Source organism: Podarcis liolepis (assembly GCF_965112155.1).
Source record: "Podarcis liolepis genome assembly, chromosome: 5".
Taxonomy (NCBI): Eukaryota; Metazoa; Chordata; class Lepidosauria; order Squamata; family Lacertidae; genus Podarcis; species Podarcis liolepis.
This window is the reverse complement of record NC_139556.1, coordinates 32160147-32187817: the sequence shown is the minus strand read 5'-3', so window position 1 is coordinate 32187817 and position 27671 is coordinate 32160147. Positions and strand designations below refer to the sequence as shown.

The following is a 27671-nucleotide window of genomic DNA, read 5'->3' as shown; positions in this document are numbered from 1 at the left end:
ATATTTATTAGGCATGTCATACACTCCAGGCTGGAGTTAAAAGACTTGGTGGATCTCCAAGTCTGAGAAGGCTGAGGAATATTGATGGGATTAACAATGGAGCCTTTATCAAAACAGAAATGCTGTGTAATCTTTTGAAAATGTTCACATTTTGAACTAGATTCAAGTTTATTATTGTTAACTGGTTTATCATTAATATAATACTTCATTCCCTTTCAGATACTGAAGAACAGGAGCCAAATGCATATATACACATCAAAAAACTGGGGTCGTCCAATACAACGATAATGGCGGCGGTGGGGGGGGAGAAGTGCTGCGCCGCCAGCCAGCTCGTTGGCAGGAGCGCGGCTTCCCCCGATGCTGCAGCGAGAGGGGAGCGATCTGGAGGGTGTTTCCTGCCTACGGGGGGGGGGGGAGAGAAGCTGTGCACCCCCAGCCATCTGCACAGGAGCACAAATTCCCCCAATGCCGTGGCGCACAGCGGGCAGTCCCTGGGTTGTTTCCTGCGCACGGCGGCATCGGGGAGGTTGCGCTCCTAACTGGATGGCTGGCGGGAGTGCAACTTCCCCCAATGCCACTGCATGTGGGAAATGATCTAGGGAGTGTTTCCTGCCCGCAGCTGCGTGGGGGGAGAGGTTCAACAACTTTGGGCCATCTCCCCTCATTTTCCTAAAATTGACTCCCCAAAAATATGGGGGGGGGGTGTCTTATACATGAGGGCGTCTTATAGACGGAGAAATGTGGTAAATAACATACCGCTTTTACCAAGGACACATTGGAATTAAATGAGACAACCAAAGAGGGCAGTGATAAAGATACCCCCCCTGCATTATTTATAAAGGTTGTTATTCCCTAATTATCAACAAACCAACAAAAACAATTTTCCTCCCTGTTTATTGCAGAGAAACAGGAAGCCAGCAATTCCCTGAAGTGCAGGGCTGAAGAAGTATTTTCAACTGATAACATCAACTCTTTAGGTAACTGGAAATTCTTCCACTACTGTTGGAAGTCACAACCAGATGGTAAATTCAGGTAATCAAGCAGTTACTTGATTAGTATATGGAGTGATATAGAGTCATCTTTTCACTTACATGGTGGAGACTTGGTGACTCACTTCATCAGAGCAGGCAAGAGGCAACATTTGCAAGATAAAAATTCTAAAGGAATCCTCAGTGAGAAAACTTTCAGAACTCCATGCAAAATGAACCAAATTACACTTACCAACACAATCACAGCTTGGAAAATCAGTCTGTCCTTTCTTTGTAGGTGTATCGATTAGGTTCTTTGTAGGGGTGTCCAAGAACTTCATAGGCGATTCAAGAAAACTACTGAGTGTATTCTTTGTTGGAGAACACCCTAAGATCCCTGTTCTCTGTGTGTTCTCAGTCTCCAAGCTTCTTGATGTTGGAACTGTAACTTCACTTGCACACTCTGCTTTCCTGAGAGCCTGCAAGGTTTCCCCTGGGGAGGCTAAGCTACAGTTAATGGACATGGTTTGCAATTTCTGGCCCATTTGTTGTTCCACAGCACCGCATTCAAGTTTTGCTTGGTTTTCCTTGCACATTTCATCTGCTCTTTGACCAAAGATCTGAGGCAAAGGATGCATCTGAGCCATGTTCATTGTTTGCTGTACCTGAGAATTCTTGTCTTTTTCTGTAAACATCTGTACATTTTCACTTCCTTGGTTCAAACAGGATTTTGCTTCGAAGTGAGGGACAGTCAGAAGACTATTGGAGAGCAGGCCACTATGGTGCAGAGCATCTGGGGCAGCACCTGGAGGATTGGTGCCCCGTGCCTCATTGGAGCCCATAGTTTTTATGTGCTCAGGCACCATTTCAAAGCCAAACAACTTGTCTTTCACTTTGTCTTGTGTTGAAGCAGGCAAAGGCCTGTGGTATATTATTTGAGTTTTGGGAAGAAATAATGCAGCTGCTTTTTGTTGTGATGACAAAGTATTCCGATTCCATGCCTTCTGTACTTTGGCTTTAGAAGATCTTTTCCCCAAAGCAGTTAGTTTCGAATCCTGTGACGTGTTACGACCAACCTTGCGTAGTTTAGAAGGCTTTTTCGGTATGTCCTGTAATTCACTAAGATGGCAATCTTGCTGTAGCTGATTTTGTTGGTCAGGCATTACTTGAGGCTTCTTTTTTAATCTTTTTGCCCTCGGTACTGGTTTTTCATTTTTCCGTGTTGGTTGCCTTTGCTTGACTAACAATGGACTATAATTGTTCCTTACAAATACAGATTGTTTCTTCTGCAATAGGCACTGGTCCTGTTTATGTTTTGGTTGCATATCGGGTGGTATTCGACTGAGAAGCGATGTCTTCTGGTCTGGGCTTGCTTTGCTTGATTCAATTATTGCTGCAAGTTGAGTTAATTGGGTGGCTACCTCTTCCTCATCCTGGCTATGAATATTTCCCCTAAATACAGAATTACTTTTTGAATTTGAGCCATGGACAGCCTTCCCCTCCCACTTTCCAAGCATGTCTACTCTGCTCCTCCGCTGTTTGACAACACTTGAGATTTTGGAGCATGGCCCAATGGCAGCTTTATGATAAAGAGGGTGTTTCTTGGTAGTATGACCTGAAGTTCCACCAGACACTAACGCAGATAAAGACTTGGTATCTCGTGGGGAGAAATGTAGCCTACGCAATAAGCTAGACGGACCAGTGGTTTTACTGGGGAATTCAGAAATAGCACCTTGACCATTGTAAAGCAAACTCTTAGGAAAGATTCTTCTCTGTGAAGCACCATGAGAAAAGAGCTGCTGGTCTTTCTGTGGACAAGCCCCTTTGATTGCTATCAATGCAGATGACGTCAAGGGACTTTTAGGAAGGGTTCTTCTCTGCGAAGGAGCATGAGGAAAGAGCTGCTGGTCCTTCTGTGGACAACTTCCTTTGATTACTTTCAATGCAGATGATGTCAAGAAACATGAATTATCCTTTTTGTAATTGTTAAGTGAATGTGAACTTTGCTCTTCTGTGCACTGAACTCTTTCTGGTTTAGCTGGTAAGGGAGCTCCTGAAGGGACTTCCGACAAGCGTGTCAATGCCTCAATAGCTACAACCTGTTCTACAGTTAAATTCCGGTTTTTAATCAGAGATAAAAAAGTTGACTGAAGTGACAAATCTTCAGGTTGCAAATCTTTGCTTGGAGCACCATTTGAAGCACCATCATAAAGGCAGCCATCTTTGTCATGCACGGGAGTGCAAGATGGCTTGTCCTGAAGATCTAAAAGTGAAATAGTTTGTAAAAGTGAGTTCTCAGATTCCTGAATGGCATTAGAGTTTTCTGTCTGCTGCGCTAGAACACGATCCTTCTTTTCTGGAAGAGCACCACATGTTCCAGTTGTCAAAGTGCTGATATTGTTCAGCTGAGCAGCGCAACCCAAAGAGGCATCCAAGTTGCTTTCTGGGCAGCTGTTTGCTGGATCAGCACCTGTTTTTTTCAGCAACAAGTCACATTCTGCTGGTGAATAAGGAATGCTTTTAATGCCATTTCTAACAGTTTGTGCAAGCAACTTTTTGGGGTCATCTAACACGTTGGAAGAATGGACAGCTTTTGGATCCTTTTCAAAATGTTTCGAGTTCTCATTCCTTGCTCTAGCTCTACAGAGGTCACCGTTCACATGGACGCTAAGCGATGGCTTCTCATTCTGTGCCCACTTCTCCGTTTCTAAGCCAGTCATACTTCCCTTTTCATCTGCCTGTACATTTTCCCAAGGCAGCAAATGGCTTGGTTTCACCTTGGGTTTTTCGCCATGGCCGTGGGCAACACAGTCCATGAGCTCTGGTCTGCAGCCATTGACTGGTTTGTTTTCTAAGTCTCCCTGAAAAACAACACAAAAATAGTTTTAGCCAATGCTGTTATTCCTGAATATACAGATGCATCGGAACTACCCTAATTAACCTTTTTATGGGCAAAAGTATTTAAACATCAGCAATGCAACACTGTAGCAGTGGTAGTGTGAGAATGCGGCCCAAAGGAAGGTGCTTGCTTCCAAATAAAGGAGATTAGGATTGTTTTTCAAGGGTGGAGGTACCAATTCAGTGATTTCCACTGAAATAAAAATTGTGTGTGAGAGAGAAAAAGTTTAGGAGCATGTTATATAAAGTTTTGGTTTTTTCCAATATAGAGAGAGTATACAGTAACTGTAGGTAACACTTGCACCCTGAAGCCTAACTTTTGCCTAAGTTAATGTGTGTCTTGGGGTTGGTTCAGTGGTCTGTGACTGAGGAAACAGTGTGTACATATTATCAGGAAAAGGGAAGAGGTGGACTACAAGGTATGTTGAGGAATATTCCACCTTATCAATTCTACATTTGAGAGCTATTCAAACATCAGAATATTGCCTTTACCAAACATCTTATTATGAATATTGGAGTCCAAACTCATCCACATTGGTCTATAATGTACAATAATCTGCCTTTTGCCATTTTAAAGTTTTATTACACTATTGTAAATTCTTCATCAGCCACATGTAATGGGGTAGACATTTTACTGGAAACAAAGATCATCAACCAGAGTCCTTTTAATTGGACAGGTCAGCTAATACTGTACATTCTGAAGGTTTGGTGCTTTTTTCTGAAGATGGAAAGAGAAGTCTGGATTTCAGACTTGCAACAAAGACAAAATCAACTTTGGGACCACACTGCATATTGTCACAGGTATGGAACTGCATTATTTGCAAAGGGGTGGAAAGGGGGTTGACTTCTGCTATATAAAACGTGAAGAGGTAAAACACCAGTATACTGAGTCACACAGAGATTTACCTTCACCCATTAAAAAAATTAACATAAATGGTTTTCATACCACAACCTACATTCCAGTTTATCTTGGAGTAGTAAAATGCCCCTAACCAAGGGTGAAATATCTGGGTACGCCTGTTTCCCCAAATCAGTTTTTGTTTGAAAAACCCCACGGAACATTCTTTTATCCCAATATGTTAACATTAGCTAGGACAAATAAGCACACCAGTGGCAAAAATCAATCAATTCCTTTTTGTCCCAGGCTCTTTAAGTGTACAGAAAGAAAAATTGAAGAAGTAAAGTAGTTAAAATTTGGGGGACACTGGTTTGCTGCTGTGCAGGTGACATAGTGCTTAGCAGGGGGTGCTTTCTATGAATGGGATATTATCAGGGTGATAAGAATGATAGTATGGAAATGTGGCACACAAAGGGCAAAGGCCAAAGCTCAGTGGCAGAGATGTGCATGCAAAAGATCCCACATTAAACCTCCAGCATCACCAGATAAGGCTGGGAGAAATACCTGCCTGAAACCCTGAAAAGCCACTGCCTGTTAGTGTACAGAACAATGCTGAGTTAGATGAACCAATGGTCCAATCAGGTATAGGGCAGCTACCTAAGTTGCAACACATAAACACTATTTATGCAGCAGGAGCATAGAAGACGGACTTACTGCTGGGGACAGTTGTCTAGGACCAACAACGCTATGTTTCCAAGTGCTGTAAAGCTTTCAGTGGTGATATTCCTGAAGGTTCGCATTCCTTAAAAGTGTTTCCTGAAAAGGCAGAAGTTCTGTACTACAGATCCCCCACCCGCAATTTTTATATGTAATCTCTAGCTTTGACCCAGGAACAGGATGAAACTGAGCCTGAAAGCCGAAGTAAAACAGCAGTTTCAACACTTGCTCCAGCCTGCGCTGTTGCTGTAGAAACAAAGAATCAGCTTCCCTGAAGATTGTGCCTGAAAAGCAATGAGCTGCAAGAATACCCTTTATGCCCCCCCCCCCAGCCAACCTCTTCCCAACCCCAACTCACTGTTTTAGGCTCCAAGCCCAACTCTGCATTGCTCCCTGCTACTTCATCACTCCATCCGACTCAAAGTGGGAGAAGGTCAAAAGGGTATGAACCCAGTTCAGCTTGCCTGCTGCCAGGATGCCAACCTGGTCCATGGGTGCTGGTGCTTCTTTCAAGCAACACTGTTGCATCCAAGGGCTTTCAGTTTTATTTCCCCTCAGCCGCTGGCTGGTGATGTGCACAAACAGCCGGCTGATGCTGCACTACTGCCGTCACTGATTCCGTTCCCCCCAGCAACACCAGCAGCCAGTGTCTGGGCTGGTCCTCCACTGTAGCGTAACAGCAGCCGGGAGCCCAGCACTCACTGAGCTGGAGTTAACTCCTTGCAGGCCAGATACAAGGACAGGGAGGCAGAATGAACAAAGAAAAGCTGCCTCCAGTACAGAGGCGGGCAGGCGGAAAGTCATGCTATGTATTAAAACAGCTGTAAAGTCAAATGCAGCCAGTTTGCAAAACAGTGTTGCGTATGAAACTATTCAAGTCTGCTCCTTGTCAATCACCCACTCCCCCTGCACCTCAACTTCTATATCAAACTGAAACAGATGCTAATCTGCAGGTTCACCTGCAGAAAGTCCCAGCACATCAGAGTACCCTAAAAAAGATGGAAGGGAAATCAAGCCAAGAAAAAAACATGTTATGTTTTGCAACAAGCTGAGCTTATCTCCTACTTCTCTGCATCCAAAAATGGAGCGGGCTGGGTCACAAGAGGTGCATTAAGTCCAAAGCAAGTGAATTTGAACCAGGGGTATCAAAGCACGAAAGGGTAGATTGAAGAAAGTTCTCCTCTTTGACCCAAACTTCATTCAAATTGGCCACATGCTCATGCTGCAGTCTAGACTTCATCTGAAGCGACATTCTCACTATAGCTACGAGTCGCTGCAATACAGTTCCATTCTGCACAAATCAGCAGTGGCAGCGCCGTTAGATAAAGGATTGCAGCCTTCTTTTTAAAATGTGTAGTTTATGACTCTGGTACATTTTGCATGCAAAAAGTGCCTTTCTTTCAAATATGCTCAAGGTGCCAGGAATTGGCAGAGGGGGAATGCAAGCTACTTGTCATAGAAAGCGCAGGCCCCTCTTGGCCTCTGCCCCCCTTTAGTGTGATGTATACTGCTCAGGTAATATGTGAAGCTCCTCTGGGTCCCATGGAGGAACCACTGCTCCTCTCTGCTCTGATAGGGAACAAGAATGACATGTGAAATAGCTCCGGCGTGGCAAAGCTCAAAGGGTGCCAACCCACAAATCTTAACTGAAAAGCAGGCAACTGAGTTCAACCATCCACAAAGCATTGTTTCCACTACCTGTCTCACACATGGTACACAGCATGGAAGGTATTAGTACTGTTTGAAATAGTCATTTAAGTTCAACTTGAATGCCAAAGTCTCCTGCAGCTATCATGGGAGTACCTTTGTTCTGTTTTTATGGTGTACTGTATGTTTTAAATGTGTTGTAAGTCACTTGGAGATGTCTGGGTAACAACCAACTGGCAAGTCTAATAAATAACAGCAACAACCTCAGTCCTGAGTGTTCCTGGGCTATTCCTGCCCTATCTTATCTGTCCCAGTTATGGCTCTGTTAGGGTGGGAGCAGGAGAGTGCTTGTGACTTCTGGCCAACACATTACATTTGTTTCAAGATTAAAGCTAAAATGTCCTTTTTCTTAAACTCAAAACACGCTGTTCACTCTATGCTTCCTCGAACTATCATATTTGAATCTTTGTCCCTCCATTCTTCCCACTGCAGACCAGGGGTATCCAACATGGTGTTCTCTCCAGATGTTGTTGGACTCTCAACATTCCTGACTCTTGGCCACACTAGCTGGGGCTGATGAGAGTTAGTTCAACAACATCTGGAGGGCACCATGTTGCTCTATGCTACTCTAGACCTTATTTAAACGGGATAGGCTCAAACAGAAAACAGTATTGTTTTATCAGATCCCTCTTTCTCTCTAAACAAACTTTAAGTGAACCCCCTCCCACCCAAGAAGTGCACAACCAGAGACTGGGAGGGTAATTGCAATTATTTTGTTATCTGCAAATAGAGAGAGGGGACGTCTGCTTACTGTTCTTGGTGCCAACCATTATGAAAACTCAACAAAGTAATACTTTTCTAAAAACAACAACTAAGACAATCTTGATCAAACTGAAGAGTCCAAATGATAAAGAGGCAACTAGTCTCCTGCTGGAAGAGAGCTTCAGTGGATTGTTAAGTATATTTATATTGTAAACCGCCCCACAATCCTCGGATGAAAGGTGGTATATAATTTAATAAACAAACAAATGAAATGAAAGTTACCAAGCAATATTATACCAACAATTTATAGCTTTTGTTAATGCACAGGGGGAGCAGCAAATGAATGGTCAGTTATCCATTACAGTGGTACCTCGGGTTAAGTACTTAATTCGTTCTGGAGGTCCGTTCTTAACCTGAAACTGTTCTTAACCTGAAGCACCACTTTAGCTAATGGGGCCTCCTGCTGCCGCCGCGCCGCCAGAGCACGATTTCTGTTCTCATCCTGAAGCAAAGTTCTTAACCCAAGGTAATATTTCTGAGTTAGCAGAGTCTAACCTGAAGCGTATGTAACCTGAGGTACCACTGTATTGGATTCTGGCCAAACCCTACCAGTCATACAGCCAGGTCTCGGTATCAGGTATCAGGACATACAGTTATCCAGATGCTGCAAGGTGCATATTCAGAAAGTGTCTGTCTAGAATTGCAGGTACAGAAGAAAAGCAAGGGATCTGTAAATTCTAGAGCTATCATACAATTAATTACCTGCTGAAAACCGAGACCCTCTCCCAAAAATCTTGGTCAGAATCGTAGGCAAGGCTCACCTGCCCTTCAAGAGGTATGAAGCCATTTGGATTCTAGAACTCTCAAGAGGATAAATACATTGATCCTTATGGTTAACTTTCCAATGGCCTGACCAAGCTATCAGACAACAAATTGGACTACAACACATTGGCAATGTTTGTGGGTACCAATAGTCAACAGCCTTGGTTTAACAAACCACACAGTACACACAACCTGATAACTCCCACTTTGATGATCCCTTCACAAGAGATGGTAAAAACCACAAAAGGGATACCATTATCTGAACCTATGATTGTTTATCTCTCTCTAACAAGCCAAATCACTAGCTAGCCTTAAAGCAAGGTTTGTCATTGGTTTATAAACTGTGTATTGCTAGGGAAAAACAAACCACAATTCCAGATTCAGTTATAATGTGATGTTATGCCCTTCCTGGTTTGTTTACCTGCTCATTCAAAGAAAGGAGCAAAAAGTACACAACTCTGTACACAGTACACAGGCACTCTGCTTGTGCAAAGTATCGTTTGTTAAAGATAAACCAAGAACCTTGGCTTATCATTATGTGTAAACGTGGCCAGTGGCATGCAGGAATCATTTTCCATTTTTTTATTACTGCATATCTCCTCGCCTTGAAACCCAGAAACAAAAGGGGATATTTCAGCCAAATCTGTTATTTGGTTTTATTTGCAAAATGGCATTTTGAAGGCTATACTGAAATCTTCCTTGTCTCTTACCAGTGCAATGCCATCCTGCTAACCAGCTCAGAATTATGAGAGGGCCTGTGAATCCAGGATTTCACCTTACAGAGATTAAGCCATCTATGACAGTTGGGATGGGTTTCCCCATCTATTTGGCAAGAACAAGTCACTTGCATTTGGTTCAGCCTGGGACTCCAAACCTAAACTGCATTTGAGATGTCAAACTCAGTCTTGCTTGTTTTATTTGGATCAGTTTCAATTAGTCTCATTTACAGATGCAGAGGGCATACATTGGAGTGGGCCCATGAGCTACAAAACACAATTTGGATCCATGCCCAACCTAACAGATGAAAGCCAACAGGGCAATGCTGTGTTCCTTATTAGCTGGTATTACCAATGCACTGCTCAGGGAAAGCAGAATGCCAGATGGTCTCAAAGCTATACCTATTTGTACCCTGCTAAACAAACATGAAGACACAATGCCACTCATTGACTGCTCTGCTTCCAGCTTTTTCCTTTATGGAAAAAGGCTGTTGAGTGGGCTGCCCAGCAGCTTCAGGCACATCAGAAAACCATTAATAGTAGTCAGAACTTTTACCCAGAGGGAACTAGAAGCTTTGTAGAGGAAACTAGTGGTAGATCTGGTCACATACAGCTCCAGCAAGGGTTCATTTACCCAAATATACCCTTTATGTACCAAAGCATATTTAGTTTGCCTTACACCAGGAATGCATTATGAAAACTTCTGCCAGTTTGGTATCAGACGCAAACTTGGCTACCTCACTGCTTGCCCCCTAACTCAAGTACATTTACAAACAACTTAAAAAGCATGGGTCACAATATTGATCCTTCTACCTACTGCATCCTTCCCTCTCTGCTTCCTATTCCTTAGCCATTTACACATACATGAGAAGATAATCTCCGACTACCGGCCATGTTGGGTGAAGCTGATGGGAGTTGTAATCCAGCAATACCTGGAGGGTACCACATCAGCAACGCCTAGGATAACCTCAGATCCACAAAGGATGCTGTTTCGCAGTAATCAGTAAAATGTTAAGAACAGCAAATAACAGAATGGCGATCCTTTGCAAAATAATTTTTAATTAAATTAGGCCTAATCATTCAGATCTTGCTACAAAAACAAATACACAAAGTATTTTGTAGATCCAGTGGCAGCTTATCGAAACTGTGCAGCCACATAGGATCTTTAGTGCAGAAATTCAAGTTTATAAACGGCATGTTATTATGATGAGCTATTAAAAGAACAAAGTCAAATGAAGGCGTTCCTTCCTCTTCCTTCAGCTCTACCTCAAAAACTACCACCCAGGTGTTTTAACATTTAACACAGGGAACACAGTGAGAGTTTAGAGCAGCCACATTACGTGTGGATGTCCTGGTTCCCACCCTTGGATGAAAGACTCTTAGGGAAATCCCAAAAACTTTACTGATATAATCAACACATGGCCTCATCATCAGATCTACTAACCAGACTTTGAAATTAGCAGGGCGCCAGGCACATTTTGTACCTAAAGATTCTCCATTTGCGAACACCTCAAAAAGTCTGGGTGCCATTTTTTGCACCTGGCTGACACTCAAGGATTCTGGAAATTTATGGGCTTTGAAGCCTCAAAGTATATGTTAAGGATAGGCAATATGTTATGGAGTTTAACAATAAAGAGTAGTGTGTTTTGAAAACTGAAGTATGGTATCAAAAATTGTAATGTAAACACCAAATTAAACATGTGTTAACAATTTCTGTTTAAAATGTGATATTAACAATGTGTAACTTATGTGAATTGTGTATTAGTTCATGCTCATCAAAATAATAAATAAAAAGTGTTGCCACCTCTCCCAAACGGTGACTAGACATTCTGTTTTGGTGCCCACAACCCAGGGCCTAGGAGCCATTTGGCTCCTATCTCAGTTTCTAACACTACTATTAATGGTTTATAAACAGAGTCCTAGGATACCTGGCTAAGCATAAGCAAAGATGTTGTCCCAACACTTGACACACCTCTCCTGCTCTGCTTTTAAAGAGAAGGACCACACAGTCACAAGCGACTGCTCCTGGTGGTGGCGGCGGCAGCTGCTGGGTCTGCTGGTGCATCCTTGGCAACAGGACCTGAGCCCAACCCTCAAACTCTCCCTATGTCTCCAACTCAGCTGCCTCTGCCAAATTACCAGTTGCCTCTTTCGCTATCTTGGGCACTCTGTACTCAGGAGCCTCGACCGCAGAGTTCTCATCCTGCCATTGCCACCCTGTCCCAGCTGATGCCACAGGACTCATGACACCTGCCTCTGCCCTCTACCCTGACCCAGCCTTTTTTGAGCACCTGCTAAAGTACCTACTATGCATGCAAAGTTGCTTAAAAAGAGAAGCAATAAGGAAAGTGTTCTTCACTGTCAAAAATCAACACTGTGGAGTCAGAGCACCATTCACCTCAACAAGGCAGCAAGCTGCTGCAAGAACTGGCACCTTTATGGCAAAGGCAAGGGTCAGTTAACTTTTAACAGCAGGTCCTCTTTTACATAAGAATGTTATAGCCCAAATGGGCAGGAGGCGGGTGGAGGGGCAAGGAGTGTAGAGAAAAGAGTTGTTTGAACAGAGGTTACACACTTCTCCCGCATTACAGAATCATAGAACTGTAGAGTTGGAGGGGATCCCGAGAGTCATCTAGTCCAACCCCCGCAATGCAGGCATCTCAACCACAGCCAATTATACTTGCAATTTGCCTACTTGCCTGTGACAAGTAGCCATTGCCCTGAGCAGATAACCAAATAATAAACTGCACCTGCCCAATGTGGGGCACTTGTCAGAAAAGGCTACACATACAGATTCCACAGTACAGTATCACATTATGGTGGCAACACACATAGCAGAACCACCAGCCCTATAACCAGAGGGAACATAGTTCCACAAGGCTGCTAATACTGCCTACAGTAGACACCTGTAAGGTGTTTGGGGAAGAGATCTCTGAAAGGCTTGCCAATGTCCTAAAACAGAGAGAGTCAGTAGGGAGACTTGGTTCCCTTAACTGCTCTGGAAAAAAGGAAGCAAATATAGCTTACCAAGCTGACTGGCAGGTAAAGGGAAGTGAAGGAGTGGCTGATAGCCCAAGAGAAGGAAGGCAAAGCTTGCCTCCCCCCACAGCTTCCTAACAAAAAGGTCTATCAGCTGTTTAATATTACAGGATTATTCCAAGATGCCTCCACCAGTGTGGTGTAGTGGTTAGAGTGTCAGACTAGAACCTGGAAGAGCAGAGTTCAAATCCCCGCTGAGTCCTGAAGTTCACTGGGTGACCTTGGGCCAGTCACTCTCTCTCTGCCTAACCTAACCTCACAGGGTTGCTGTGAAACTAAAAGTGTGCATGCCACCTCAGGCTCCTTGGAGGAAAGGTAGGATAAAAGTATAAAAATACATAAAACAAATGTGAGCACACTGTTGCTTTGTAAGGTAGGACTGGGTCACCTCTACTCACAGCTTGGGCTCTTCCTGCCTCTTCTAGCCTTAAACGGCAGTCTGTGCTTGTATCCAGCTCATTGCTATCTCTGTGTTTAAATGGGCAACAAATGTCCGGCAGTGATAGAATCAAAAACTACCAGGCAGAACAATAATTTGGATAATACTATCCTCACAATAATTGCATAGCTATTTTTGCAGATCAGCATCCCAAACACCCAATGTCATTTTTTGTTTCAAGGAGGAATTTTTTTTTAAGTGTGTGAGAAGAGGGCAACTACAATATCAATAAATATAGAAAAGCTTGTTTTTAAAAAACCCCAAAAATGAAATCAAGTTACTTCTTCCTTCTTATGATGGCATCTGGAAAGACTGCAACATTAATTGGAAAAGTTTGGCGATATTGCAGTGCTGAAAGAGGAGAGACACTGGAAGGTGTTAGTCAGCAGATGTGTCCAAAGTTTGTTGCAACTGTTGCATGGAGAAAGACCAATCAGCAGCTCAGCTTTATATATTTTTCCCTACAACAAGATGCCACAGGGAAAATAACCAAGCAGGGCAACTTAGTGCCCCTACAGCAGCTGGTGTAGGCTGGGGATGATGGGAGTTCCAGTCCAAAACACATCCAGAACAGGTTGGAGCAGGTTGGAGAAGCTGAACTTCAGGGAGGCTCTGCTCTGACACGCAGAGCCATATATGCCACCTTCAGATATAAATGTAAAAATCAAATCAAAAGCATGAAGGACATTTTAAGCCCAGTTTTCCAAAGATCATAGTTGTCTAAAATATCAAGATATTGTGTTCAATGCCATAAGTCCACAAGCACCCATGCAGCACAAAGTAGGGACAAATAATACACAACTTCTTGTTTGCTCAGGAACACAGACTCAAATGTCGAGAAAATTCCAGGAATAGCAACAAGAATGTGTGTGCGTCTATACGTGCTCTATCTCTGCGTGCAGCCCTTGCTCCTCCAGATTTAGCACCCTTCACAGGTCTGTTGCCCCCTCAAAAGACTGCTCTTTCTGCCCCTCTGCTTGAAATTTCCACATGGGAAACAAAACATTTTGCTAACTTGCACTTTAAAACGCCACTCATACAAGAAACAAATGAAGCAGGAATAGAACCCAGTATTTATTTTAGACATTTCCTGCTTTTGCTTAGAATAGACCCACTTGTGTTTATAGAACCTAACAATACTGGCTCTGCTTCATCTGACGCACGGAATAATGAATTATGAACAAACAACTGTGAGCACATCCAATGGAGTATCTGTGAGGCTTTAAAAGATGAGACAAATTCATGGAGGACAAGACTAGAAACAGCTACTAGTTATGATGCGTACCTTTCTACCTCCACTGTCAAAGGTAATATGCCTCTGAATACCAGCTGCTGGGATCTGCAGGTGGGCAGAGTGCTGTTGCACTCAGGTCCTGCTTTCAAGGCTTCCCAGGCATATGGTTGGGCACTGTCAGAGAAGGATGCTGGAGTAGATGGGCCACTGGCTTGATACAGCAGGCTTGTCTTATGTCCTTATGAGAATCAACTGAATTTTAAAGCAAACGTATGCCGTCATAGTACTCCATTAGAACTGCGCCTGCTATTATGGATTCTAGATCTCACTTACTTGTTCCTGCTTTTTAACTCCCGCTGTGCAGCTGGCCTCAACAACCTCTTTTCCAAAAGTAGATTTGGCACTTTTAGAACTTACTGAAATGACACGGGATCAGTGGCGTAGCGTGGGTTGTCAGCACCCGGGGCAAGACAAGTAATTTGCGCCCCCTAACCCGTGGATTTGCGCCCCCTAACCCTAACCCCCAGATGTTGCGCCCAGTGCAGCCGGCCCCCCCTGCACCCCCCCACGCTACGCCACTGCACGGGACTGTGCCACTTTATCAGCTATTATATTGTTTATCTGATCATTTTCTGATTTCTTCGAGTGCCTTCTGTACTAATAAATATAACTCTCCCTATCCCAGTATGCCACCATACTTGACTGTTACATTTGACCAGGCATAGGCAAACTCGGCCCTCCAGATGTTTTGGGACTACAATGCCCATCATCCCTGATCACTGGTCCTGTTAGCGAGGGATGATGGGAGTTGTGGTCCCAAAACATCTGGAGGGCCAAGTTTGCCTATGCCTGCATTTGACCATCCAGTTCATTTAAGTTACAAAAACATTGTACATCATGTAGGGCCAACTCACACATTTAAGGCTGAGGTATCCACACAGCAGCATTACTACCCATTTTCTCACACGTGGAGCCATTTTTAAAGAAAACACTCCAATATGGAAATTACACAAGTTAAGGGAAGTTAAAACAATGCAATAACTTCATCAGCTCAGATATCAAAATATGAGTTAAGCCCAAGACCAGTGATACCAGGTTATATCCCAAAGAATTTCATTCAATTTGTTGAAGGAGGGAACTGTAATACACCATTCTATAAGGGCTTAACAAATTTGTCCCAGGCAGAAACTGGGTTTTTAAATCCTGCCTGCTAAGTACTTAGGTAGATCAATGAATCAGATGCACAACACAAGCTAGTCTTATTCTAAGCAAAGGAAGCCATATTGGTCTGAGAAAAGGCTTGGTCATTATTTTAGGATGCTCAATTGGCCCTAATAAAGGTGCCCAACTGCAGATTCTTGACTTCACACCAAATGCTAAGAATGGCTTAGCATGCGGAAAGCAAACATCAGAGCGTACTTTATTGCATATTTCTATGCATCTGTTGTGCCTCTTAAAAACTGGTGGATGATACACTGCCTCTGCCATTAGCTGCTTTTGCAATAAGCCACACATATCATATCATTGTATTGAAGTAAATGTTACTTTTGGTTGATTTCATTGAAGCTGTACACAGATATTGAATTAGTAACCCAGCAAGCTGGGCAGCATGTAAATATAATAATAATTATTATTAATTAACAAATAACCTTTATTAGATATGCCTTTTTCTTTCTATAACCATCTGCCTATTTTAAGTTACACAATTCTATTAAGAAGCAATCACTAGTAGCGCTTTGTGAACTGGTTATTTGATGGATAACTTTCTCAACTGTTCTTGAAGGTAGGAAGGAAATGTCAGTTGTAGGGCTTAAGGTAACTATTTTATATTTTTCAAAACATGTATGTTTAACTTTTCTGTATGCTCCTGGCAACTCTTTCAAGGATGGGGGGGGCAGAGAGAGACAGCTTTTAGTGATTCACATTGTAAACTCATTTGAACCTCTAATTTACTGCAGCATAAATCAGATACCATCTCTACACTTGACCTCACGTCCCTCCAATTCACTGTGTGACACCAAAACCTCTGCTTTGCTCCTTAGAATCTCCAATTCACTTAGCCCTCTTGGAGAAGTTTAATCATCGTTTGAGATTATCTAGAGGGCATAAGCTAAATCCAACTCCTGGGTAGCATTCTTATACAGTGTATATTAATAAATGAAGTGCTGCCTCCATGGACACCTATATCCCATAAGCAATTGTAGAATGATACCTTCACCTAGTTTCATGATGATTCTGTTCCTAGTTACATTGTCTTTCTGACCTGACAGCTTGTTCTCATCTCTTCCATACCTGCCACTACTCAACAGGAATCGCCAATCCTCACACATCTATTATCCACTGCCAAACACTGATTTAATTCTAAACTTGCCAAGGGCTAGTCAGTACGATGGATGGTATTTTCTTTCCAATACAAAATTCCCCTTCAATCCTCCAATCTCTTGAGTTCCCTCTCTGTCTGCTCCACCTTCTTGCTTCTATGTTCTCCAATGTAACAGAGGACCTTCACAGACACAAGTATCACAGCCAAATGAACACCATTAGCTCAGCTATGGACCAGCTGCTGAGTGCTATGGAGAACTTTGGATGGTGCAGTAAGCATTAAATCCTTAAGTCGCCAACAGTAAACTTCCTTAAAAATCACTTTTACTATTTTACATATGGCAACTTAATGCCACAAACTGGTTTGTTAGGAGCAGACGTTTTCTACATGTTTGCGAGATATATTAGTGGTTTATTAATTTACATTTGAAGCATTGTATAGGGTGGCCAATAAACTATTGAGAATTTGTGAAGTCCATTAAAGTGTAAATCGGTAATAACCCTTGAAATTTGGAAGGGAAAATTCCACAGCTATCTGTACTGTATACCTCAAAGTCTGAAACCTGCCAAAAGCAAGCTAACTGATTATCTTTGAGTATTTAGGAAAAAGCATTTGCGTCTGAAAGCATTACATATTTGTTTGGATTTTTTAAAGTGGTTTTTTAAAAAAAATACCTAAAAACCCCACCCTGAAACAGGGTACACCTAATAATCAGCACAGATCATTAACATGACTAGTGGCATGCTATGACCACCTCTAAAACAACAGAAATTGAACAGCATGTTTTTGAGATAGATAATATAATATGTAGTTTTAAAATCAGACTTTCCTTTTTTAAAAAAGTTAAGATGTCCTACAACAGGGGTCAGCAACCTTTTTCAACCGTGGGCCAGTCCACCATCCCTCAGACCATGTGGTGGGCAGGACTATATTTTTGGGGGGGAATGAACGAATTCCTACGCCCCACAAATAACCCAGAGATGCATTTTAAATAAAAGGACACATTCTACTCATGTAAAAACACGCTGATTCCCAGACTGTCCATGGGCTGGATTGAGAAGGCGATTGGGCTGCATCCGGCTCACGGGCCTTAGGTTGCCTACACCTGCCCTACAATATGCATGCACAACAGAAACACCCAACCACATATATCCCATTGAAGAACATTTTTTAAATCCCCACTAATGTATTGCACAGAATCAATCCAGAGGAAGTTAGGTCTATCTTCCTCCCCGCCTACATCCCAGAGGTATTAAAGAATTTGAGAATTATAGGCTAAAATTGATAAGATTTATATGAGAGTTCAATATACCGAGCTTTCTCCAGATTGAACACGAAGTCAATCTGTCTTTGTCTATGTTTATCAGTCCAGATAAATGTATAAATACTCAGGCAGCATAATCCTATGCATGTTTCCTCAGAAGTATGTCCCTCAGAGTTTAAAGTGATTTACTCCCTCATGACCATCCCGGAAATGGCAGCCTTAGAAGTTCAAAATGCTTAATGACTACTATCTCTAGTCCTCTTTGAACAACTATAAAGGATTATATGCATCCCAACTCCTCACCATATCCAGACCATGACTGCAGAAGTGGATGAAAAGGACAGCTGGATATTATGACAGTAAATCCCAAGAAAGTGTGCAAAGGATTGGATTCTTAAGTATGTCTGGCAAAAAAGGCACAGTCTAAAAGAATACACTATATAACAAAATACTAATGCCTGGTGGGTAACACAGACATTTAAAATCTATTATTAAATACACACAAGGGCTTATGGATTTCAAAACAGTGTTAGAAACTGATATGAAAGCTAGGAGCTAAATAGCACCTTGAACCTAGGTTATGGGTGCTGCAATGGAGTGTCTAGGCACGTTTTTAAAAAAACTAGAATACAAAGTTGAAAATGAATGAACTGCAACTAAAATATTATGTTCATTATTCACATGGTCTAGTCCTTTCCCTGCCCAGCCCCCTAATATTCTTAAGAGGGTCTCTTCTCCAGCCTTCAGAGAGTAGCTGGAAGTGGGGAGGCAGAAAAAGGTCCTCCTTTCCTTCCACTCTGCATTTTTAATTTGAAATTTTAGGTGCAGCACTGTGCCCAGAGCTCAGAAGCTGCTTGCGCTAATGAAATTCCCTGTCGCAAAATGCACCTAGAACAATGGGAATTTCGAACACTGTTTCCAAATGAGAGAGAAAAAACAGGAGGCATGCTATGACATCAGATTAGAGCAGGGAATGTCTTATGTGCTGTGTTCTTATCTCAAAACAGTAAGGAAACAAAATTAAATTATCTTTTAGGGCAAGAAAGATGTCACATAGAGCTGAGAAGCCAAGGTACGTGGAGGAGGGAAACAGAATATTAGGAGTAATCGCAACATACAGTAACATGCCCTCATACAAGAAGAATCTAACAACATGAAATATAAAGAACCCAGTGCTACTTGGTCTGATTTAAGATTGCTCTAAAATTAACAGATGCAAATCAAACTATCTAGATTAGGGGAAGCCAATGTGGTACCCTCTCAATGCTGCTGAACTGCTATTCCCCTGAGCACTGACCATGCTGGCTGGGATTGATGGAAGTTGCTCTCCAAAACAACAGGAGGGCACCACAATCATTGATCTAAACTTAATGCCACTGTTAAACCTTCTGACCCATTTAAGGAAAGACCAATACAATAAGCAACCAGCTTCTGGAAAGCACTAATGATCAACAGCACAGTGGAACAGAAGCCCTGGGAAAGCCAACTGGTGGCCTATAGGCTGCAGCAAAACTCTATCCTGCCAGTTTGCAGCTCCCTACCTCAACCCAGGTTGGAGGCAAGTGCCTACCTGAATCCCTGTCACCTAACATGGGATGCTCATCATGTTGGAAGTGATGTGCACAACATACTGCTTTCAACTTGGCAAGTGTCCACAAAAAGCAATAAATGTGCTCCAGGGGTCTTGGGTACTTTAATTTTGCACTGGGTGCCTGCCAGGTTAGAGGCAGCATCAGCAACTAACTGGGTGCAATTTCTAATCCAGCAAGTGCCCCGAGGGCCTCCACAATGACACCTGTGAAGTCTAGATTGCACCCTTTCAGCAAAGTCAGCTAAGTGCCACTATCCTCAATGTAGTAAAACTGAGACAATCCACTAGAAAGCTTTTCTTTATTTATTTGCTGTTAAGGCTGCCTTCCCATAGCAGCTGAAAATAAAAACATAAATAAATAAATGATGCTAGAAATGAATGAGAGCCACACAAGAGTACAATGGAGCTAAATGAATGCCAAAAGAACATCCCAGTAGACTATGCTCAATAGATTGATTGGTTGGCTCCATTGTAAAAAATAATAATACAATTGCTTCTTACATATTGGAACCAGTATCCAAAAAGAAACTTATTTACTTGAATTTACAACCCATTGATTTTGATGGAACTGATGTCCAAACCAGACTGCAGCCTAAATTTTTGGGTTGTCAATTAAAAATGCCAACAAAGTGATTATTTAATTTGCAAGCACACAGCATTGTAAACATGACATTATTTCTAATGACATAGAAATCAACCATGTATTTCAGATCCAAATAAAAAAAGACATAAAATGCTCGCACTTGGAAGATAATATGCTAAGCACAGTGCAAATAAAATTATGAATACTTTTTTTCAAATTCAAGTGTGTCCACACACGCAATTCAAGTATACTTTAGCATCCTAAACACAAATCCAACGATAGCACATTCAAGTAAATAGCACAATCCCATGCACATTTGCTCAGGAACAAACCCCACTAGGTTCACTGGGTGCTCCTGGATAAGTGTGAACAGGATTGCAACCTAATCTATCAAAGTGGAGATTTTAAGGATACTTAATTTTCTCCTAAAATCTACTTTAAGTGTCTATAGGTTTTTATTTTTATAAAATAATTATCTTTATACACAACTGCTTCGTTTAAGGACCATATGACTAGTTTCTAAATAAACTGCAAGCTATCACACACAGCAAAATACATGTTAACTATTACTACACTCATACCAAGTATTCTTACCACAAAAGAACAACATCCACAGACCTTCAAGCCTGGTCACAGGAGCTAACGCATGGTGTAGCAGCGAGTTAGTAAGTTTGCCAGGACTTCAGTCACACTACAGAACATGCCGCTATGTCAGAGTTGGAGACAAACACCCCAGTACAAATATGGCAACATAAACGCGCAATACATTTTCACTTTTGAATCCTGAGACTAAACACATCCGCCATGATCCAGAATTCTGGAAAGCTCCAATGACATTCAGCACTCTGCTTGTGTGGGAGGGGCCCTAATTCTCTACTATGGGATGGGGATTCCCCATCGTAAACAGGGATTTCCTCTGCACGTGTACAGGAATTCCCTGACTCACTGAAGAGAACAGGGTTGCCATTTATATATGCACAAGAAACACCGAATATGCACTAGGGTTTTTCCCCCTCCTGGTTTTTGCTTCAGCAGCTCCACGCCACACCAAAACACTTATGGAACGCCGCCCGATTTAAAAACCATTTTCAGATCAACACACACTTACTGAAGAAAATGCATACCTGTAGTATTTTTTTAATTACCAATTGCAGGCCACATTTACCTGAATGTGTCAATTTTACAAAACAAGAAGCAATTCATGGGGGGTGGGGTGGGAATGCAAGAACAGCCAACATTTAATACTCAGATATTATCATTCCACGGTTAACATACACACAGCCTGATATCTGTATGAAGACAGCCCTCTTCCAAGAACCAAAGGGTCACTTTCAACACAATTTCTAAACACATTTACTCGTAAATAACTCTTATTGAATTCAGTAGGACCGACTCCATCATAATATGTTTAGGACCGCAGCCTTTAAGAAGCAAGGATGACACAAGTCATTTTCAGTGCATCACAAGTAATTTAAAATTCTATCCTGCAACTCTGTGCACAAAGAGTTAAATCTCTACAAAACGCACTTCATCATACTGAGGGAAAGACAAAAATGTTATGAGCTTTTAATATTCACCCTAAATATGAAAATCAGGAAACTAATACTTTCTAGAATTTCCACCCTTCTACCGCCTATTTCACAGCCAAAAAAAAAAAAGTGTGTAAGACAGGATGGGGTTTGCTTTTCTGTAATTATTAATAAATTAAATGATCCGTTATTACCTTTTGAACTCTTTGCTTTCTCCTCTGAGGCCTTTTGTTTTCAGTTAGCACCTAAAGAAAGACATCAAATTGCAAAGTAAGGCTTTGTGAATAAAGCAAATATTTATTTTTAAGCATTGCCCCCCCCACCCGCCTTGTAACATTAGAAGACTTTAAAGCAGAACCATACGGGCTTTTCTCTCTCTCTCTCTCACTGCAGAACTTAAGAAGGAACTGATGAGTAGACTTTCGGCGTTGAAGTCACCGGAATCAAAACAAAAAGAAAACGGGGGGAAAGAGGGTTAGCGAGGAAGGAGGGGGGAAAATAGTAGTAACATTCCCCCCCTTCAGAGTCGGGTTTAATTAGGCTCTGCATTCTTCACAGCAAAACCCACAAGGTAGCCATCTTGCTTCCTTCTGCTGAAGAACCTTCCACAGTACAGCACTACTTCACGCTGCTTTTTGAGTATTATTATCATGGTGTTTTTAAAAGGAACAGCGGCGGCGGCGGCAGCAAAAAGCAGCACAGCAAGCCCTGCCTGCCAACACTGGGGACGTGCTGGGCATGCCTCTCGAATATTATTACACACACACACACACACACACACACACACACACAAAATCCACCACAAAAAAAAATATCAACCACCAGGCTCTAGAAAAGGACCAGCCAATAGCAAAGCGAGGCCAGGAGCTTCCAAAGCGCTTCTTCCCTTGCCTAGCCCTTCCCAAACAAAGGGTCTCCTATGTGGGGTTTTTACTCGGAGCAAGAGGACACAAGGGGCGGGCGCAAGCTGCGACATGGACTCCCTGCGACCGTGGATCCGGCCGAGGGGTGGGGTGGGGTGGGGTGGGGTGGAAATAGGGGTTGGAAAGCTGGAGGGTGGGGGGGGGGCTAGGCGGAAGCGAGGTGTGTTATTTATCTATCTATATATTTTTAATGACTGGAAAAGCAAAGCCACCAAACGCGCCCCCCCCCCAATTCCTGGTCTGCCTGACTGATTGGTTTAAAGCTGAACGCGAAAGAGAAGACAGAGAGGAGAGATCCAGAGCAAGGGAGGAGGAGGAGGGATCAATTGAGCCCCGGGGGGGGGGGGAGAGAGTCTGCGGACGCTGCGCACACACGCACTCACCAGGAAGGTATTGTGCATTTTGACTTTATAAGGCGAGGGCTACATATTAGTGCTATTTTGGTGTTTTTTTTGGTTAAGAGGGAGGTTATGCGAGGACACCGACTCCGAGGCGGCTAATGCCTCGGCAACCCCCCTTGGCCACGCCTCGGCAGCAATTAATAGCTAATGATAAGGAAAGCGGAGAGAGACGAGGCTCTGGCTGTCATCCTCCACCTACTGCCACTGAGAGAGAATATTGCTTCCTCTTGTATGCTCAGAAAGGTGCTAATTTCTTTATCCTTTCTTTTGCATGTCTAAGGTTTGTTTGTTGAATCCCAAAAGACTGGGGAGGGGGGCAAGGTCATGGCACCATTCTGGCAGGGGTCTCCATTTTCTACTGATGTGTGTGTGTGTGCACATGCACACACACGTTCTCATTATATATATATATATATATATATATATATATATATATATGCACACACATATAGATAGATAGATAAGAGACAAACAAATGTGTTGGAAGTCAGTCCTTATTCACAGCAGTAATCAGATTAAAGGACGGAGTAAGCTGTCTGCAAAAAAACAACAACCCACCAACCTAGAGCTTGTAATCGAGTTACTGATGAGCAAATATTTCACATTAAATGAAAACTACACAGAGAGGGGGTGAGGAAACGGTTTAACCAGCTCAAATGGCTTCGGGAGTTAAAGTGAAATGCCGCCTCCACTTTTACCTCCATTCAATCTTCTCTGTTCTAGAAATGCCACCTGTCATCGGATGGCACTGCTGCCCTGGAGTGACTAATCATGAGAGTCAAGGGGCTTTAGATTGTGTCCCAGAGAAGCTTATTGGAAGTTCCTCAATGTGAAGATCAGTTAAGGCAAACATGCTGCCCTCCAATACCAGCCCTCCTATGCAATGCTCAGCCTCAGGGGAGTGGGGGGGCACTTCATGTGAGAAATAATGAGGCTCTGTAGGCCGGGCCAGTTGGCTCACGGTGAGCAGGCTGCGCACCTGACCATGCCCTCTCTGAATCCCCTATGAATTTGCAAAGTCCCATGACAGATACACAGTGGGGTTTTTGAACAGATGACTTGTAGTCGACAAAGTTCCTTGAAGGCAAAGAGTTTAAAAACCATCAATGTAAGCAAAGCCCCTTGTATGGCTCGTATAGCACAGTGACTAAGAGACTACAAATCAGCCAGTTTTGCCTCCACAGGAAACTCACTAGGGTACACACCACAGCTTTGAAGTACATGGCTTCACAGAATCCTGGGAAAGGTTGCTATTTTAACAAATGACAGTTCCCAGGATTCTTTGGGGGAAGTCATGTGCTTTAAATGTATGGTGTGTACACAGGCTAAGTGGCCTTCCACAAGCCTCTCTCAGCAGTCTCAGCTCATCCATCTACAACATGGACAATAATAATAGTGATGTACCTTACAGGGCCACTGTAAAACAAGTGTGGTGAACCTGTGGCTCCAACTCCCATCAACCAGCATCTTCAGTGGTCAGGGATGATGGGCGTTGGAGCCTGTGGCTCTCCAGATGTCACTGGGCTATGAGGACCAGCTAAATGATGCATGTGGAGTGCTCAAAACACTTGAAAGTACAATAGAGAAGATAGAAGTACTATAGAACTCTCCCAGCTACTTTATGAATGCATATCATCTAGCTCAATCAGTTCACAACAAATGTCCATGTATTTATATTCTTCTTGTCCTAGATGCTTCAGGGCATGCTAAACTCACACTGACCTTTCCAAGCCTAGGCAGTGTACTCTTAGCAGCAAACACACACTGGCTACCAACTCCAGTTTAGTCATTCATTCATTGCATTTGTATCCCACCTTTTCAGCAAGGGGCCTAAGGTGGTGTACATGGTTCTCCATCTTCTCACTTAATCCCCACAACACCCCTGTGTGGTAAATTCAGCTGAGGCAATAACTAGTTCAAGGTCACCCAGTGAGCTTCATGACCAAGTGTTTCTCAAACTTGGGTCTCCTGATGATGTTGGACTACAACTCCCATCATCCTTAGCTCATAGGACCAGTGGTCAGAGATGATGGGAGTTGTAGTCCAACAGCAGCTCGAGACCCAAGTTTACGAAGCACTGCTCTAACCACTATACCACGTGGGCTCTATGATTACAAGAGCGAAAGGGAAGCACCTGCCATTTCCCATTCTTCAGAAATGAGTGATGACTTCCATCCCACCTAGAAACAAAGATGTCACTTGTAGCATAGAAGGAGATTAGTTACCCCTAGATGCAAAGTGACTGCATCAACAGTCCAATGTGGTTAATACTTGTAAAAGGTCAATTTCATATACTTTCAATGCAGGCTTCTGGAGTAAGAATTGTAATTGCAATAGTGGATGACTGCAGTACGAGCACATGATCTTTTGTACATGATGCAAGATTATTTTGCTCTTGGGAGAAGAGAAGTAGCAGGTGTCTTAACCCCAGGCTGCTTCTGAATCTGGGATGGGAATTAGTGCATATTGGGAGTTACTTAAACTCCCCCCCACCCCCACCCCCCAGAGAGCTACTTCACAAGCTATGTTTTTCTTAAAAAGAAACAAGCAGATGTGAAACGTATGTATACACTGACACACGCAACAATTGCGTAAGTTCTCTTTTTGCATTTATGCGCAGACTCAACAAAATTGCATCTAATAGAACATAAAGTGCATCTGAAAAATTTTCACCCATTTTCTGGCATTGCATCTACTAGTTGGCTTGTCAGATGAAAGATAATTAGGTAACAGTAGGAAGTCTTGAGGTTTAGACACACATAATTCAGTCTAAGTGTAGAGTATCAGCCAAGAATTCTCTATCTATGCTACATTCCAGGAGCTGATCATATCAGCACTGCAGAAAAGATACTCAATTTCTCACTTTCCATGTTGCAGCAGGAACATATCTTTGAAGACTATTTTGCTTAGAATTTTCTACTTCTGCTAAGATGATACAATATACTTCATTGTACTGGCCAGACACAGAGTTTACCGATACAATTGTCTAGAATTCTCAAGATGAAAAGTACTTGTTGCCATACAAACTGAGAGCATTATGTTCAACATACAAATCGTGCGCACACGCACACACACACACACACACACACACACACACACCAGAAGTGCCCAAGAAAATGAAACTGACAGCGAAAAAGAAGTTAGAGAATAGGGGGTAGCTCATTAAAAAAGCAGAGAGAAGACTTAAAGAAAAGGGTGAAGAAGCAAAGCTGCTATACAATGAGGAGGTCAGAAGAAATCAAAGGGAGGCATGTTTAGTCTGGGGAAAAGATTGACAGAAGAGCTAGAATTCATCCTTTGCTTGAACTGGCCTCTGCTAAAACCTTTTTTGCTCCTTGCCTTAATCGCTTCCTGTCTTAGCTCCCACCATTCTTTTCTGATGACCTTAGCAGATGTCTGCTTTGCTCAATAATTAAAAATACATAAGTACCCATAATATTGCAACTACAATGCTCCTGCGAAGAGGGAACTTGCTTATGTACTCAATTACATTCTTATGCCTGCTTTTGATCTTTGGATTAAAAGCCCACCTGCCTTTACTGGTTTTTAGCCTTTCTTCATTCACTTAGTTTTGGCAGGGATCCTCACCCAACTATCCAAAAGTATGTTATTTGCCAGCCTGAAAGGACAGAATCTGGTCCTGAACCTACTACTTTGGCCCCAGTACAGCCAGAGAGGGCCCAGTTCTCTCACTCAACTCCAGTGGGCTCAGCGTATGCTTCAAGGTGCTGTCTGAGGGCCCATCTGCATTATACATTTAAAGAAGTTTAATACTACTTTGCCCCCCCCCCGAATCCTGGGAACTGCAGTTTGTTAAGGATGCTGAGCGTTGTTAGGAGATCCCCTATTCTCCTCAGAAAGCTACAATTCTCAGAATAGTTTAATGATCAATCTATCTTACAAGGGAACTTCAGCTCTGTGAGGAAACTAACAACATGCTTGACAAACTACAGTTCCCAAGATTCTTTAGAAGAAACTAAGGCTGTTTAAAGTGGTGTGATACCGCTTTAAATGTCTAGTGCAGATGGGACCCAGCAGACACAGCTTCACTGCTTTCTGGGCAGTGCTTCCCTTTAAAGCAGCAATGTAGGCCAAGCAACAATGGAGAGCATGGAAGACTACTATGTCCACAAGCTGGCAGCACAGAGCCTCTGGCTGCACACACATCATAAAGTTAAAACAACCCCTCTCCGACCACAAAAAAGAATCCTTAAAACTGTAGTTTACCCCCTCACAGAGCTACAATTCCCAGCACCCTTAAACCACAGTTCCCAGAATTCTTGGAGGGGTGAATGTGCTTTAAATGTATGGTGTATACAGCCTCATTCTCCAGATCTAATTTGTGTGGGGGACTTTCCCTCTCTCAGAGCTCAAAATTAGTGGGGCGCCAGGCACATTTTGCGCCTAAAAATTCTCCATTTGCAAACACCTCAAAAGGTCTGGGTGCCGTTATTTGCACTTGGCTGTTACTCATGGATTATGGAAATATATGTGCCTTGAAGCCTCGAAGTATATGTTACGGATAGACAATATGTTAAGGAGTTTAACAATAAAGAGTAGTGCAGGCTTCCTCAACCTCAGTCCTCCAGATGTTTTTGACCTACAACTCCCATGATCCCTAGCTAGCAGGACCAGTGGTCAGGGATGATGGGAATTGTAGTCTCAAAACATCTGGAGGGCCGAGGTTGAGGAAGCCAGGAGTAGTGTGTTTTGAAAACAAAAGTATGGTATCGATATTTTTATTGTATACATCAAATTAAACACGTAATAGCAATTTCTGTTTAAAATTTGGTATTAGCCATGTGTCACTTATGTGATTTGTGTACTAGTTCATACTCATCAAAAAAAAAAAAAATAGTGTTGCCAACCCCCCACAAATGGAGACTAGATATTCTGTTTTGGCACCCACAACCCTGGTCCCAAGAGCTATTTGGCTCCTAGCATTTCTATCCCAGTTTCTAACACTGCCCTCCCTTC

At 42.7% G+C, this 27671-nt stretch overlaps 1 protein-coding gene across 2 annotated transcripts in view; it reads right to left on the bottom strand.

Moving 5' to 3' along the window:
* TET1 (tet methylcytosine dioxygenase 1) overlaps positions 1 to 27671 on the bottom strand; it is an 83860-nt gene that overhangs the window by 33523 nt on the left and 22666 nt on the right. For both annotated transcript variants that reach the window (XM_083505704.1, XM_083505703.1), the window contains 2 exons: positions 21565 to 21615; positions 1222 to 3829 (listed from right to left, as the gene is read on the bottom strand). In XM_083505704.1, the coding sequence (XP_083361830.1) occupies positions 1222 to 3829; positions 21565 to 21615 (2659 nt within the window). The remainder of the gene's footprint in view (positions 1 to 1221; positions 3830 to 21564; positions 21616 to 27671) is intronic.